Here is a 14,664-nt window from a genome sequence, read left to right as displayed (position 1 = left end):
ACGCCCCTCCCCATCCTTCCTCCCTAGCGGCTCGACACCCAGCTCCCGCCTACCCGCACGCCCCGCGCCCCTCCCCCTCCATTTTGGCGCCTTTTCCTTCCCGCCACGTCGTGGCGGCGTAGAGACCATTCTGACCGCAAGAGCTGGGCGGGGGCGTGGGCGTCGCGCGCCGTGTTATGCAGATCAATCGGCTTCTGGTTGGCTGGAGATGCGGCGGCGGGGGCGGGGCCGGGGCGCGGCGACTGAGCGCGAGGGGCGGGGGTGGAGGGGAGTCGCCCTGTCCCGCCGCTTCCCCACCCCCTCTCCTCCCTCCTCCGGTCCAGCAGCCCAGCTCCCCGCCTAGGCCTCCCGGAGAGGCCCCGCCCCATCCCCGCCCGCCCGCGCGCCCCCCACCCGCCGGCGCGCTCCGCCCCTTTACTCCTGGCGGCAGGGCGAGCCGGGTGTCTGCTGCAGCGGCCGCGGTGGCGGAGGAGGCCCGAGAGGACTTGGCGGCAGCGGCGGTGGCGGCGGCGGCGGGACCGGCAGCAGCAGCAGCAGCTACAAGCTCCCTGTGCCGCGTCGCTGCGGCACAAGCCCCACGAGCCGCCCACCCCTCCGCCCTCAGTGCTGCCTGACCCCGCCGGCGTGTCCGTCAGCCGCCAGCCCCCGGCAGCGCCCCCAGTCGTCCTCCGACTCGCCCTCGGCCTTCCGCGTCAGCCGCAGCCGCAACGCCACCCGCAGCCTCAGCCCCAGCCGTAGGCACAGCCACCGGCACAACCCCAGCTCCTGCTGCAGCTCCTCCAGACACCGTCCCTACGCCGACATCCTGGAGGTTGGGATGCTCTTGTCCAAAATCAACTCTCTTGCCCACCTGCGCGCCGCGCCCTGCAACGACCTGCACGCCACCAAGCTGGCGCCCGGTGAGCGCCCCCCCCCAACCCGAGGATGGAGTGGCGGCTGGACCTCCAGGGTAGGAGCTGGGGGCTCGCGGGCCGGCACTGAGTCCCCTGTGACTCCCTCTTTCCTAGGCAAGGAGAAGGAGCCCCTGGAGTCACAGTACCAGGTGGGCCCGCTCCTGGGCAGCGGCGGCTTCGGCTCGGTCTACTCAGGCATCCGTGTCGCCGACAACTTGCCGGTGAGTGGGCGGCCCGCCGCCCGGACGGGGGGCGCACGGGTGTGTTTGGCCCGGGCGAGGGAACCTAACGCTCTCTGGGGGGCTTTCCAGGTGGCCATCAAGCACGTGGAGAAGGACCGCATTTCAGACTGGGGAGAGCTGGTGAGTACCCTGGAGGGGGCGACCCCCAGGATGGGTGGGGTGAGGGGCACCCTCCGACTCCCGCCCTAACGCAGCCCCCTCACCCCTCTGCAGCCTAATGGCACCCGAGTGCCCATGGAAGTGGTTCTGCTGAAGAAGGTGAGCTCGGGCTTCTCCGGCGTCATTAGGCTCCTGGACTGGTTCGAGAGGCCCGACAGTTTCGTCCTGATCCTGGAGAGGCCCGAGCCGGTGCAAGACCTCTTCGACTTTATCACGGAAAGGGGGGCCCTGCAGGAGGAGCTGGCCCGCAGCTTCTTCTGGCAGGTGCTGGAGGCCGTGCGGCACTGCCACAACTGCGGGGTGCTTCACCGCGACATCAAGGACGAGAACATCCTTATCGACCTCAGTCGCGGCGAGCTCAAGCTCATCGACTTCGGGTCGGGGGCGCTGCTCAAGGACACCGTCTACACGGACTTCGATGGTGAGCCAGGCCTGGGGGCGGAGTTGCCCGGGAGGGAACTGCCCAGGTGACTCGGCCTGGCCTGGAGGCCTGGGTAGGCTTTCCTCTCCGGCCCTTTGTAAAGGTCATCGGGCCGCCTTGCTCTATGCTAGCAGGGGTGGGGCGAAGGAGAGCTTCCCAGCGTAGGAAAGCCGGGGATTTCAAGCCAGCTGAACCTGTAATGTTTCTGGCATGATTTTATTTTTTAAGTGGAATTCAGTGGGTTCCAAGCTTTCCCGATGAATAAGAGGTTGCGGGCAACCGGCCGTAGCCCAGATTTCTGAAGTCTGACCCAGTTTCCCCGCCAGTAAAAGGATGGGAGGGGGGAAGGGGGAGGAGAGAGCGGGAGAGATGAAAATTGACGCCGGTTTTGTCATTTTTGTTTTGTTTTTATAAGGGAGTTAGTTTTCGGTAAGGTAGTTTTTAGAGCTGCAGGTTTTCTTCTCCCCTTTGATTTAGGGACGAATAAGGAATAGAAACAGTAGTTTCGCTAAATAATTCATTGTTGTTGTTGGGTTTTTTTTTTTTTGGTGTTGTGGGGTGAGGGAGTCGGGAATGAATGTTGTGAAATAAGATCTCTTGCTGGTTTGAAAATTAGTTGGGTGTCTCCGCAGAGAGGATGAAAACCTATCCTAGGGAGGGGCTTGGAGAGGGTTCTTTCAGAAAAGAAGGGAGAGCTTGAGATCAAAGCACGGGAGGGTGGGTCATCATCTGAGCGGCTTAACCTAACAAACGACAGCCTTTCAAAACTTGTGACTGGGGCTTGTGGTTTGTGTTTATTTGCCCTTGGAGGACGCTGGGTTGGGCTGCATTTTTTTGTATTTAACAGTTAATGGCTGGCCGGGTCCTCCCATGTTTTTTCCTTCCAGTCTTTGCTGCCCCCTGGTGAGCACCAGCGGGATGGCCCCACTTTTTTTTTTTTTTTTTTTACAACTCAAAGTTTGTAAACAGGAATCACGTGGTCTGAAGCCAGCCCTGCCTCTCTACCTTTCCAGTGTGGGGAGGAAGGGGTGTGGGTGTCTACCCATACATCCAGAGGGTGGGGAGGAAGGCCTTTCAAAGGGCACCCTGACTTAGGATACTGTACAAGTGTCCTTGCCTGGGTCATATCTGAAATGAGACTCTCACCCAGCTCCTGGGCAAGGACATTTAATGCAGTTTAAGGATAGTCTGTGGGATACCTCCCTTGATTTTGCAGATGTTCATCCCCTCCTCCCATTGAGGGTGGTCCTACCACATACAGGCCTCAGGCTTTGGGTCTGCGGCCAGCCCTGTTTGTTTCTTGGAGCTGTTCATGGTCTGAGCTGGTAGAGAAGTGGGTAATGCTTTGGGTTGGAGAGCTGCCATAAGCTTCTCATCCACTCCTTTTAGTCCTGGCGGGGGGAATGGAGTTCACCCAGCTGCTGAGAGAAGTAGGGTGGTGCTTTTTTTTTTTTTTAAGAGTTACTCAGCATACCTCTCAGTTGCTTTGTGTTTTATCTTTGCTAAAAGTATGTTTTCCTTCCTATTCCCCTGGCTTGCAGGGACCCGAGTGTATAGTCCTCCAGAGTGGATCCGCTACCATCGCTACCATGGCAGGTCGGCAGCCGTCTGGTCTCTGGGGATCCTGCTGTACGATATGGTCTGTGGAGATATTCCCTTTGAGCACGATGAGGAGATCATCAGGGGCCAAGTTTTCTTCAGGCAGAGGGTCTCTTCAGGTAACTTCTGCGAAGCCCTTTATTGAGGAGAGGCAGGAATCACGAGGCTGTTAGTCCTCAGGGATGGTCTTTGAGTTTGGAGAGCTTCAGTCTCCAGGAGATACCATGGCCCTCGCCTTAGAATTCTAGGCAGATGATTCACACTTGAGAGCTGGTCTGCAGGAATCAAATGGTTTGCATTTGAGGGTGCCTTGGTGGGGGGTCAGAGGAAGAGCGTGTGTGAGAATATTAAGAAAAGACCATTTAGTTTCACTGAAAGGTTTTTTTTTTAAGTACCAAAGGATCCTGATCCCTCAACTCCTGGCTGTTTTGCCAGGGAGTGAAAAATTGAGGGCTCTTTGAGCCTTCTCCCTTAAGGCAGGCAGGCTCTCTTAAATACTGTGGTTCCAGTGACCTCATCGTGGGTGGTGTTCATATTTGTAAGTCGGTAGGTGAATTGAATCACCTCATCGTACTTAGTGATGTCTCATCAAAATCTTTTGTCATCGTCTTTCCTATTTCTGTTGAGTGGGCGTCGTGGGAAAGGCCCTAGCTATTGAAGTTTGAAAACTACAGGTTTAAGAGAGGAGCTGTTTTTTAGCTGAAAGCATACTGGAGCATCTAGGTGTTAGTTAATACCTTCTCATTGAAGAATAGGCATTCTAGAAAGGGCAGGCTCTCTGTTGGATCCCTGACTTGTGGGCCCCTGGGAAGCAAAGTGGGAAGACCTTTGAACTGCAAAAACAAGTTGAGTCATTCATAACCTCTATCTTGCTTTCTCTAGAGTGTCAACATCTCATTAGATGGTGCTTGGCCCTGAGACCATCAGATCGGCCATCCTTTGAAGAAATCCAGAACCATCCATGGATGCAAGATGTCCTCCTGCCCCAGGAAACTGCTGAGATCCATCTCCACAGCCTGTTGCCAGGGCCCAGCAAATAGCTTCTCGGGCAGGTTCTCCCCTCTCTGTCAGATGCTCAAGGGAGGGGAAGTGTCTGTTTCCAGCTTCCCAAGTACCAGTGACACTTCTCTCCGAGCAGGACAGTGCTTGATACAGGAACAACATTTACAACTCATTCCAGACCCCAGGCCCTGGAGGCTGCCTCCCAAAGGGAGGAAGAGACTCCACTCCAGCCGTCCTAGGCTTCAACTCCTCCCATAGAAGCTCTCCTTCTCATCGGTGTCCAGCATTGCTGGACTTTGCAAAATCCCAGGGGTGGCGGGTGGGGTGGGAGTGGATCAGAATCCAGCCATGGAACTGTTCCCTTCATCAAGAGTTCTGCTGAATGCCGTGATGGGTCGGGTAGGGGGAAATCGGGTTGGGGTGGGATAGGACTAGCACCATTTTAAGTCCCTGTCACCTCTTCCGACTCTTCTGAGTGCCTTCTGTGGGGACTCCGGCTGTGCTGGGAGAAATACTTGAACTTGCCTCTTTTACCTGCTGCTTCTCCAAAAATCTGCCTGGGTTTGGTTCCCTCTCTTTCTCCCCCACCCCTTCCCCCCATCCTTCATATGAAAGGTGCCATGGAAGAGGCTACAGGGCCAAATGCTGAGCCACCTGCCCTTTTTCCACCTCCTTTAGTAAAACTCCCAAGTGAACTGGTCTTCCTTTTTGGTTTTTACTTAACTGTTTCTAAGCCAAGACCTCACACACACACACACACACAAAAATGCACAAACAATGCAAATCAACAGAAAAACTGTAAATGTGTGTACAGTTGGCATGGTAGTGTACAAAAGGGTTGTAGTTGATCTAATTCTTTTTTAATTTTGCCTTTAAATTATTTTACCTGTTTTTTTTTTGTTTTGTTTTGGGTTTTTTTTTTTTCTTGGAAAGACGCGCATTCTAACCTGGAGGTCAATGTTATTTATTTATTTATTTATTTGGTTCCCTTCCTGCTCCAAGCTTCCACAGCTGCCGCCATAGTTTTCTTTTCTCCTTTCCTCCTCTGACTTGGGGACCTTTTGGGGAAGGCTGCAACGCTTGCTCTGTTTGTTCATAGGGTGACGGGACTCAGGCGGGACAGCTGCTGCAGCTCCCTGACTGCTGCGGGCCCCCTCGCCTGCTTACCCGAGTGGGCATGGGGTCTGTGGGTGATGGGGGAGGGGCATTGCTGACTTGTGTATATAGCATAGATTTATGAAAAGCAGTTCTGGATGGTGTGCCTTCCGGATCCTCTCTGGGGCTGTGTTTTGAGCAGCATGTAGCCTGCTGGTTTTATCTGAGTGAAATACTGTACAGGGGAATAAAAGAGATCTTATTTTTTTTTTTTATACTTGGCGTTTTTTGAATAAAATACCTTTTGTCTTAATATGTGGCTTAAGTGTTGTCCATGCAGAGGCATGCTAATGCGCGTTAATTGAACGCTTGGTAAATGCCAAAATCTATCCTGGGAGGAAAAAGGGAATTTTCAGCCTGAATCTGGTTTCCTTCAGTAGGACGTCTGGGATAGTCACCTTTCTGAAATGAATGTATGGCCAAAGGGTAGATGAACCAATCTTGTGTGGACAAGATTTGGCTGGAGGGGCCCAATGCAATCCCAACCTCTATTCCCAATGCAAATTCTAGTAGAGCTGGGCTAATATGGCATATGTGGCTATTTCCCAGTGCTAGTCAGATTCATGAAATGGCCACTGGTGACTAATAGCTGTGGAACAATAGAGCATTTCCATCATTGCAGAAAGTTCCACTGGACAAGGCTGACCTAGAAGATACCAAAATTTTGTTAAACTACCAGTTGATTTTTTCAATTGTCTCTCCCACTAGTAAAACATTTTGAGCACGTACTCTTAATAAGTGTTTACTGGGAAACTATATACCTGTGTAAATTTCCCTTCATCTTTAGTGTGGAGTTTAGTCATTGATAACAGACGTGTGGAAATGCATTCGTTGTTTTGACTTACGCAGTTTTCCTCTCCAATGTGCCCGACAAAAAGCTTATACTGGGAGTAGGTGAAATGTTAGCCCGGCCATTTTCTTACTGCTTGTGCTGGGATAATTAGCATTTTTAGTCCGTGGTTTCTTTGCAGGGATCTGTTTAAGCCTCTTGTTCATTTTGTGAGAGTTCAGTTTAAACTAGATGGTAGAACCCATGAATCCACTTAGTGCACGTGGCCTGACTACGTCCTGAAAGAACAGTGGAGTGAGTACCACTGTCAATGCATGTCAAGTATTCGTAAATATTCGTTTCTGGTTTCTTTGGAAGCATCAATAGCAGCCTACAACATTCTTCCTTCCTCATCATCTTGCTCCCTCCCCTCAGTGCATGCACACACCCTTTGGACACTGGCCCAGATGCTGTCTTGTCAGGTTGTTTGAGGGTCCAGGCCACAATACCGCTCACTCATTGTCACTCCTCACTCCTTAAGCTTGGACTAGATCCCAAACCCTAGCTCGGCTCCCATGTGGCGGTAGGAGAGGAAGGAAGAATTTCTCGGTTCTGGGGGGCTGATTTTCTCAGTTCCCCTTTTCTCTATCCTCCTTGCTCTTCCCAATCTCTTGGAGTATGAGGATTGCATGCCTCATCCTTTACAGTAAAGTTGACAGTTGGCTTAAAAGTTGCTCTAAATGTGTTGAAATCTATCAAAGCCCCACTCTTCTTTCCCTTGAAGTGAGTTTCTGGCAGTTTCCCCATCCTCTATTGAGACTGCTAGGGATGATAGAAGATGGTGTCTCTTTGAAGAAGAGTGCAAGATAGTAAGTGCCAAGATACTGGGTGCCAGATATTAGGGGTTGTATAGGAGGGGTGAAAGGTCACAGTCTCTTCTATTGGGCAGTTTAAAATCTAGTGTGGAAAGGGGGTCAGATAACAAACATGACTGTGTGGCCACAGGAATATAGAGGGGAGCAATGGTTAAGAGCGTGACTTGGGAATCAGCCTTGGATTTTACCACCATTACTTAACTGGATCCCTTGGGCCTTATAACACCCTCTGAGACGAATCTCTAAATAGAGATATTCATTGAGTGGATTATTAAGAAAATCCAGTTAAATAATGGCTGTACATACATGCAAACAAATATTACCTCCTGCTTAGGGATGCTTCTATATGTAGTAAAAGTACTAAGAAAGAAGTACACGGCAATAAATTCCCAGAGTCAGGATGGTGACTGTTTCCTCTGGGGAAGAGGAAGGGAGGTTGTGATTTAGGGAGGGGTATCTGCATAGGGGCCTTCAACTGTTTGGGCAATGCTTTATTTCATAAACCAGATGGTGAGGACTAAGGTTTTTGCATTATACTTTTTTTTTATTTTGGTCCACGCCTCGCTGCATGTGGGATCTTAGTTCCCCCACCAGGGATCGAACTCGTGCCCCCTGCAGTGGAAGCGTGGAGTCTTAACCACTGGACAGCCAGGGGAGTGTCTGCATTATACTTTATAGCTTTTGGTTTGTCTTAAATATTTCATGATAAAATTTTAAAAGTAATGAATAAATGTGTGCTTATCACAAAGGAGGCAGCAGATGGAGTTATGACTGCCCTTGGCTGAGGTGATCTGGGAAGGCTTCAAAGAGGAGGCAGCATTTCAACTGGACTTTGAAGAGGGAACGTCAGTTTGTTCACCTGTGAAGTGAGGCACAGAACATACAGGTAAAGCAAAGAAATCCAGAGGGGCTAATGTTTTTCCCCCCATTAGACCAGGGAGGGGCAAACCACAATCTGCTGACCGAGTCTGGCACACTACCTGGTTTTGCACGGCCTGTAAGCTAAGACTTGGTTTAACATTTTAAATGGTTGAAAACAGACTGAGTGAGGAATAATATTTCATAAGAGGTAAAGATTATGTGAAATTTAATTGTCAGCATTAATAAATAAAGCGCATCTGTTTACGAATTGTTTATGACTGCTTTCGTACTGCAATGGCAGAGTTGAGTAGTTGTGACAAAGACCTTATGGCCAGCAAAGCCAAAAATATTTACTATCTGGCCCTTTACAGAAAAAAGTTTGCAAATTCCTGCACTAGAGCATGGTCTCATTGATTCATCTGCACCTTTTATAACACTTGGCGATAATAGCTAACACTCATTCAGTACCTACCATGTGCCCAGCACTGTTCTGCATGCTTTGCATGTCTTAGTCTTACAACAACTCTCCATGAGGGAGATACTATTATTTATCCCCATTTTGCAGGTGGGGAAAACTGAGGTGCAGAGCAGTAAGTACTGTGTCAAAAGTCACATACCTAAGAAGTGGCCAGGTTAGAATTTGGACCCAGGTGGTCCATGCTCACTACCACTCTGCTATACTGCTATTTAATAAATGTTTGTGTAGATTAGTCATCTCAAGTTTCCTTCAGGGCCCAGAATCTGGGTGGACGTCAGGGCAGTTCTTCCCCAGACTCCAGAGAGTCAGGTAAACAGTTTTGTTCCATGGAAATATTCATTACTGGCTCTTGTGAGCTACCCTTCACTTGGGCCTCGGTGGGGAGGAAGAGTTGGAGGCGGTAAAGGGAGGAGAGAGGGGATGGGGCGGGGTGGTTAGGGGGTGGGGCAGGCACACATTTCTTGTAAATGTTACTCAGCTCCTTCAACTGCTCTGCTGGTTCTTGGAAACCCTTACCACAAAGGACCCATCGAGAACAGTGTTAAAGCAGATATGGCCTCATCCCCAGTTCATTTCCTGCCCAGCCTTGCACTAGTAACTCCGATTGCCAAGAGCAAGGTTGCAGTGACCCCTCAGCATCGCTGTGGGAGGAAGTGCAAAAATAAGCAGAACTAGGGTCAAGCTGAGAGGACAGTCTTTATTTTTATTTACTGTAACAAGACATCTGATGTACAGAACTGGGTTAATCATAATCCTTGGTTCATGATCTAGTCTCATCCTTGGTTCGAGCCTGGCCTGCTGTTATATTATACTGGGTGGTGAATCCCATTCAAGAAGCAGACATCAGCAATAACATCCATCTACCTATATGATCCTTTCTTAGTCCATTCCTTGCCTCTCCCAGACATAACCTGCTGTCCTGAATGTTGTGCTTAGCATTCTTTTACATTTCTTAAAAAAAGTTTTTATTTCATAGCCATGTGTTCCTAAATTATGTAGTGTTTCGTTTCCGTTGTTCTTGAACTTTATAAAAAGATTATCAGGCAGGTATGTAGTGATCTGCAACTTGCTCTTTTTACTCAACATTATGTTATAAAGATTCATGCATGTTTTAGCACGTGTTTCATTTTCACTCTAGAATATTCCATCGTATGGACAGGCATTTGGGTTGTGGTCGTTGGAGGCCAGTCTTTAGGGTCCCACTGAGTAAGTTACTTAGGAGGTCAGCACATACAGCCAGGCATAGCCCTTGCCCCATACCCCAGGGTAAGAGCCAGGGACTGTGGAGCCATTCCAGATTTATCCACGCAGCATCTACGGTACACCGGGCACCACGCTGTAAACGCTGAGAACTCCTTTTTCATGCGTGAGTGGGCAGAATCAGGCTTTTCTCGGGGTTTAACGTGATGCCAGCAAATAGACAAATGTCACAGCAAAGCAAAGATCCGACGTTGCCTGGGGTCCAGTGGGATCTATGGATCTGGCAGTTACAGCTGTGACTGTTGTGAATGGTGCAGGGATGATGATATGGTGAGGTGTGTGTATGTGTGCAACTATGTGTATCTTTGGTGTGCGTGGTGAAGCATGGTGGTGTATACGTATTTGCGTGTGTGTGTGTTCATGTGAATGTAGAGTATAGCACGTGCAGGTGTGGGTGTTGTATATGTGTAAGTATGTGTTGTGCCTCGGTACATACACACTCATTCTTTATTTTAATTAAAATTTTTTTATTTTCTTATTTTTTTATTTTTGGCTGTGCTGGGTCTTCCCTGCTGCACGCGGGCTTTCTCTAGTTACAGCGAGTGGGGCCTACTCTTCATTGCAGTGCATGGGCTTCTCACTGCTGTGGCTTCTCTTGTTGCGGAGCACAGGCTCTAGGCACGCAGGCTTCAGTAGATGCGGCGCGTGGGCTTCAGTAGTTGTGGCTCACGGGCTCTAGAGCGCAGGCTCAGTAGTTGTGGCTCACGGGCTTAGTTGCTCCACGGCATGTGGGATCTTCCCGGACCAGGGCTCGAACCCGTGTCCCCTGCATTGGCAGGCGGATTCTTATCTACTGCGCCACCAGGGAAGTCCCCACACTCATTCTTGGAGGTACTACCTGCTTCCCCACCTGGACTAAAGAGTCACATTTCTTCACCCCATGGCCTGCTGCCTCTTTTCCTACCTTTGCCCTGGTTCTCTCCTCTGCCCCACTCCCTTCTCTCACCTCTCTTCACCTCTTACCTTCTTCTCGATCTTCAACTCAGATCCCTCTTCCCAGAACCACCCACCCAATTCTCTTTCTTCCTCTTCCCAGCTCCTCCTCCAGATGGCCAATCCCAATATACCTTTGAGATCTCATCCTTATTTAACCTTGCAATCTTCATAAAACTGTTGGCCGCCCACTGGTTTCATAACTCCTGATTTGCCTTTCACTCCTCTGTCGATTAGGCCCCATTTCCTCTCCCTCTCCTTGCCCTTTAAACTTGGGTGTTCTTTCCCTTCCTCACCCCCAAGCCCTCTGTGTTGGCCAGGATCCTGGCAGGAAACAGATGGCACACTCAGATTGGGTAATGCAGGGAAGAGTATGAAAAAGAACTATTTACAAAGGTGTGGGGCAGGTGCTGGGAAACCACATGGGGCAGTGCTGTACCCTGGGGCTAGCAGTAGTGGGAGCACTTCCTCGCTCAGGCCTGAGGGCTGGAGGAGGAACCCTGCCTGATGTGAGCTGTAACCTTCATTCGAGAGAAGCAGTCACCCTGTGCTAACGCTGCATGGAGGGAGTGAGACAGAAATACCCGTGCTTCTCTCTTCCCATCCTCTGATCTCCTACCAGGGCCTCCCATGGACTGAACCCAGCTGAAAGCCAGAAGGCAGGGAGTCTGGTGTGAGGCAGTCCACATAGGTCAGCCTTTCCAGGCACAGAGCAAGCTGGAGAAGGGTGGGGAATAGCTCTGGAGGCCAAGGGAACACGCCCAGCATGGTCGCCGCTGTATTGTGCTTCCTCCCCTGGCTTCACGGACCGTCTTCTTCATGGTGATTGCCACAACTCCTGCATAGACCTCTCTCCTGATTTCAGGCCTGGGGATCAATAGCCTCCTAGATACCACTGCCCAGGGGCTCCCAGGAACCCAGGAACTGAATATCACTTGAGTGCCTGCAGGAAAATGATGGAGACCTTCCCAACCCCTGAATTCCACCCTGCCACTGCTCACCTTTCAGCTCCGCTCATGAAGTTCCTTGGAGACACAAATGCCCACATATTTTGTAAGTGAAAAGAATTTTTTTTGCTTATAAAAATGATACAAGCTTTTTAGTAAAAATAATGGTATGAAGTCAATTAAAGCTATATGATGTAATTCTACCACTCCAGAGAGAAATACATCCATATTTATATTTAAATATGTATATATTTATATGTACACACATATTATCTATATATAATTTTATAGAACAGAGCTCATATTTTTGGTAACCTGTTATTCCCCCACTTAACAATGTACTATCGAAGTGCTTCCATTTCAAGAACTATGGACAAACATAACCATTTTGATACGGCTACAGTATGGGTGTACATTATTAATTTTGGTAGTTTGTAATTTTCTGCCATTATATATGAAATATTCTGTTACCTGATATGGCTTTGGGCAAAGATGAATTGTTGCCTATGTCAACATCTATTACTCTTTCCTTTCCTTGGTCATAGAACCTCTGATTTTTTAGCTAGTCATATGGCCTTTCTTAAGAATAAAGACTAACTCCCTCAGATTCCCTTGCAGCTAGCTGTGGACACATGACAAAGTTCTGCCCAGTGAAAAAGAAGCAAAAGAGTTTTGGGAGCAGATTCCAAGGAAATTCCTTAAGAGACATCTGGTATGCACCCTTCCCCTTTGGATGGAAGGAGGAGCTATTATGGGAAGAGGGTCATGTGGTTGTGGGGAGGGGATACATGCAGAGTAAGCAAAAGTAAAGAGCTCCCTCATGCCACTCCATTCATCCAAGCCCTCATCACTATCATTTTATTTTATGACAAGCTTTTACTATTTCACCAGAAAAATATTTTCCCCTTAAGTGAGTGATTTTTTGTAAATGTATGGTGTCTTTAAGTATATTTCATTGTATCTTGGAGACCAGTGTCTGCCCTCTCACGCCCCTCATGACACATCTCTCCAATTTTATAATACAAGTCAGTTAAAAAGTGAAATTTGTTATCAAGCCGAGTCTCATTTACTTATACCGATTCATGGGGGAAATTATACGGTAATATGAATAATCTAAAATAAAAGATAAAATGTATATTTGGCCCTGGAATGTATGCCTTAATCTAACACATTTTCATTGATGGAGAGAGGAAGGGAATGAACATTCTTTTTGAAACCAACTTTATCCAGGGATCATTTACATATACTAACTCGCACCTATTTTAAGTGCACTGTTCCATGTGTTTTGACAAACGTACACGCCCATATAAACACTACCACAATCAACATAGAATATTTCCACCCCCACAAAAGTTCCCTTGGCCTTTTTCCTTGATTACCCAACCCACCCCCACCAGCCCTAGGCAACCACTGATCTAGTTTCTGTCACTATAGATTAGTTTTGCCTGTTCTAGAATTTCATTTAAATGGTGTCATACAGCATGTCATTTTTGAGCATGACCATTTATTGGGTGCCTAGCATGTGACAGACACTTTACAAGTGCGTAATCATTTCCCTTTTAGAGATAAGAAAACCAAGACTTGGAAGTTAAATAATTTACCAAGGTCACATGGCTAGTATAGTCAGATGCTCAAGTCCCTTATAGAAAACAGCATGGTATTTGCATGTAACCTACACATATCCTCCCATATACTTTAAATCATCTCTAGATTACTTTTAACACTTAATATGATGCAAATGCTATGTAAATAGTTGTAAATACAATGTAAATGCTATATAAATAGTTACCAGTGCAGCAAATTCAAGTTTTGCTTTTTGGAATTTTATGGAATTTATTTTCTTCCCGAATATTTTCTATCTGCCTTTGGTTGAATCCTCGGATGTGAAACCCGTGGAGACGGAGGGCTGACTGTAAATGGCAGAGTAGAATCCTAAGTTTATCTGACTCCAAATTTATGGTCCCACCTTACACACCACACTGCTGCTGCCCTTGGTTTTACAGAGACCCTAAAAGATGAATATATTAGGGGCAGATGTAAGGTCAAAGTTTACAATCTTATGAAAAGGTGAGAGTAAGGCACACAGAACAACTGGAGAACAGACAAGAAGATACATAATAAAATGTCAAAATATATTGTGGTTACACAATAAAATACACACCAAAAATATGTTGTCTACGTTGTACAGATACAAATAGCCACATAAGGAGAGAATGAAGAGAAGAGAATGTTGGCTGAAGATGTCATGGCAGGTTCTTAGTGGGGCAAGATTATCTGCCACCCTAGGCATATACTTCAGACAAAATCATGGAGCTGAGCCAGGAGAATCTGACTCAGCAGGGCCAGATCTCAGGTCTTCTTCCTTCCTGTCTGGTCAAATCCATGTTGGAATCTGAAGTTTAGGAAATTATAATTTAATAAGGCAAACACAAGAGTCCCCAAATCCCAGAACAGTAGCGTTAGAAGGGCAGCTGGGATGCTTCAAGGAGTTTAAGGACAAGTCAAAAGAAGAACAACAATTCTCCAGCTTCCATAGGGTCATGTTTCAAAAGTTTGTTTATCACTTGTTTGAAATTCAACACATCTTTTCAGAGAAACCACATTACAAATGGAGGTTGGTCTCTCAGATCTGCCCTCAAATGCTGAGTTAACACATGAGGTGGCCGAAATACTATACAACCACTATGAAAACAATACTGTGGCAATCCTAGAACTCAGAAAAAGCAGTGGATTGTGGACTCATAGACAGCTTGACCTGTTGCCTAGACCTCCCTCCTACCCAGCACAGCGATCAGCTCCACCATACCCCTGTCTGTAGGCATTCATTCTACCTTAGCTGAGTCCATCCTCCTTGCAAGAGAGAAAATTCTTCCTTGTTTCAAGCTGAAGTTTGTCTTATGCTACCTTTCCTTCCTTGGTCCTAGTTCCACTCTCTAACTCTACATGAAACTGATCACTTTCCCATTTAACAAGTCTTCAAAAGGTTTATGGGTATTCGTTTTACTATTTTTTTCAAGCTTTCTTTCAGTTTGAAGTCTTTCTTAATAAGAAGTTGCAGGAAATTTTTGAA

At 47.9% G+C, this 14,664-nt stretch overlaps 1 protein-coding gene across 1 annotated transcript; it reads left to right on the top strand.

Annotated features, from left to right (window-relative positions):
• Positions 1 to 428: 428 nt before the first annotated feature.
• On the top strand, positions 429 to 5,724 carry PIM1 (Pim-1 proto-oncogene, serine/threonine kinase). The gene is made up of 6 exons (XM_067753130.1): positions 429 to 899; positions 1,008 to 1,114; positions 1,205 to 1,255; positions 1,349 to 1,715; positions 3,257 to 3,433; positions 4,197 to 5,724. The coding sequence occupies exons 1-6, from the start codon at positions 818 to 820 to the stop codon at positions 4,352 to 4,354; spliced, it is 942 nt and encodes a 313-aa protein (XP_067609231.1). The 5' UTR covers positions 429 to 817; the 3' UTR covers positions 4,355 to 5,724.
• Positions 5,725 to 14,664: the final 8,940 nt, after the last annotated feature.

This window comes from Pseudorca crassidens, chromosome 10 (genome assembly GCF_039906515.1).
Source record: "Pseudorca crassidens isolate mPseCra1 chromosome 10, mPseCra1.hap1, whole genome shotgun sequence".
Lineage (NCBI taxonomy): Eukaryota > Metazoa > Chordata > Mammalia > Artiodactyla > Delphinidae > Pseudorca > Pseudorca crassidens.
The sequence above is the reverse complement of the archived record's forward strand: the minus strand, read 5'-3'. Positions and strand labels throughout refer to the sequence as shown.

What these genes read in the sequence shown, in the direction of transcription:
- PIM1 (XM_067753130.1), top strand. Translation starts at nt 818, where the DNA reads ATGCTCTTGTCCAAAATCAACTCTCTTGCCCACCTGCGCGCCGCGCCC. An exon ending in CGCCACCAAGCTGGCGCCCG is followed by an intron (nt 900 to 1,007) that starts GTGAGCGCCCCC and finishes CCTCTTTCCTAG; the next exon opens with GCAAGGAGAAGGAGCCCCTG. An exon ending in CGTCTACACGGACTTCGATG is followed by an intron (nt 1,716 to 3,256) that starts GTGAGCCAGGCC and finishes CCTGGCTTGCAG; the next exon opens with GGACCCGAGTGTATAGTCCT.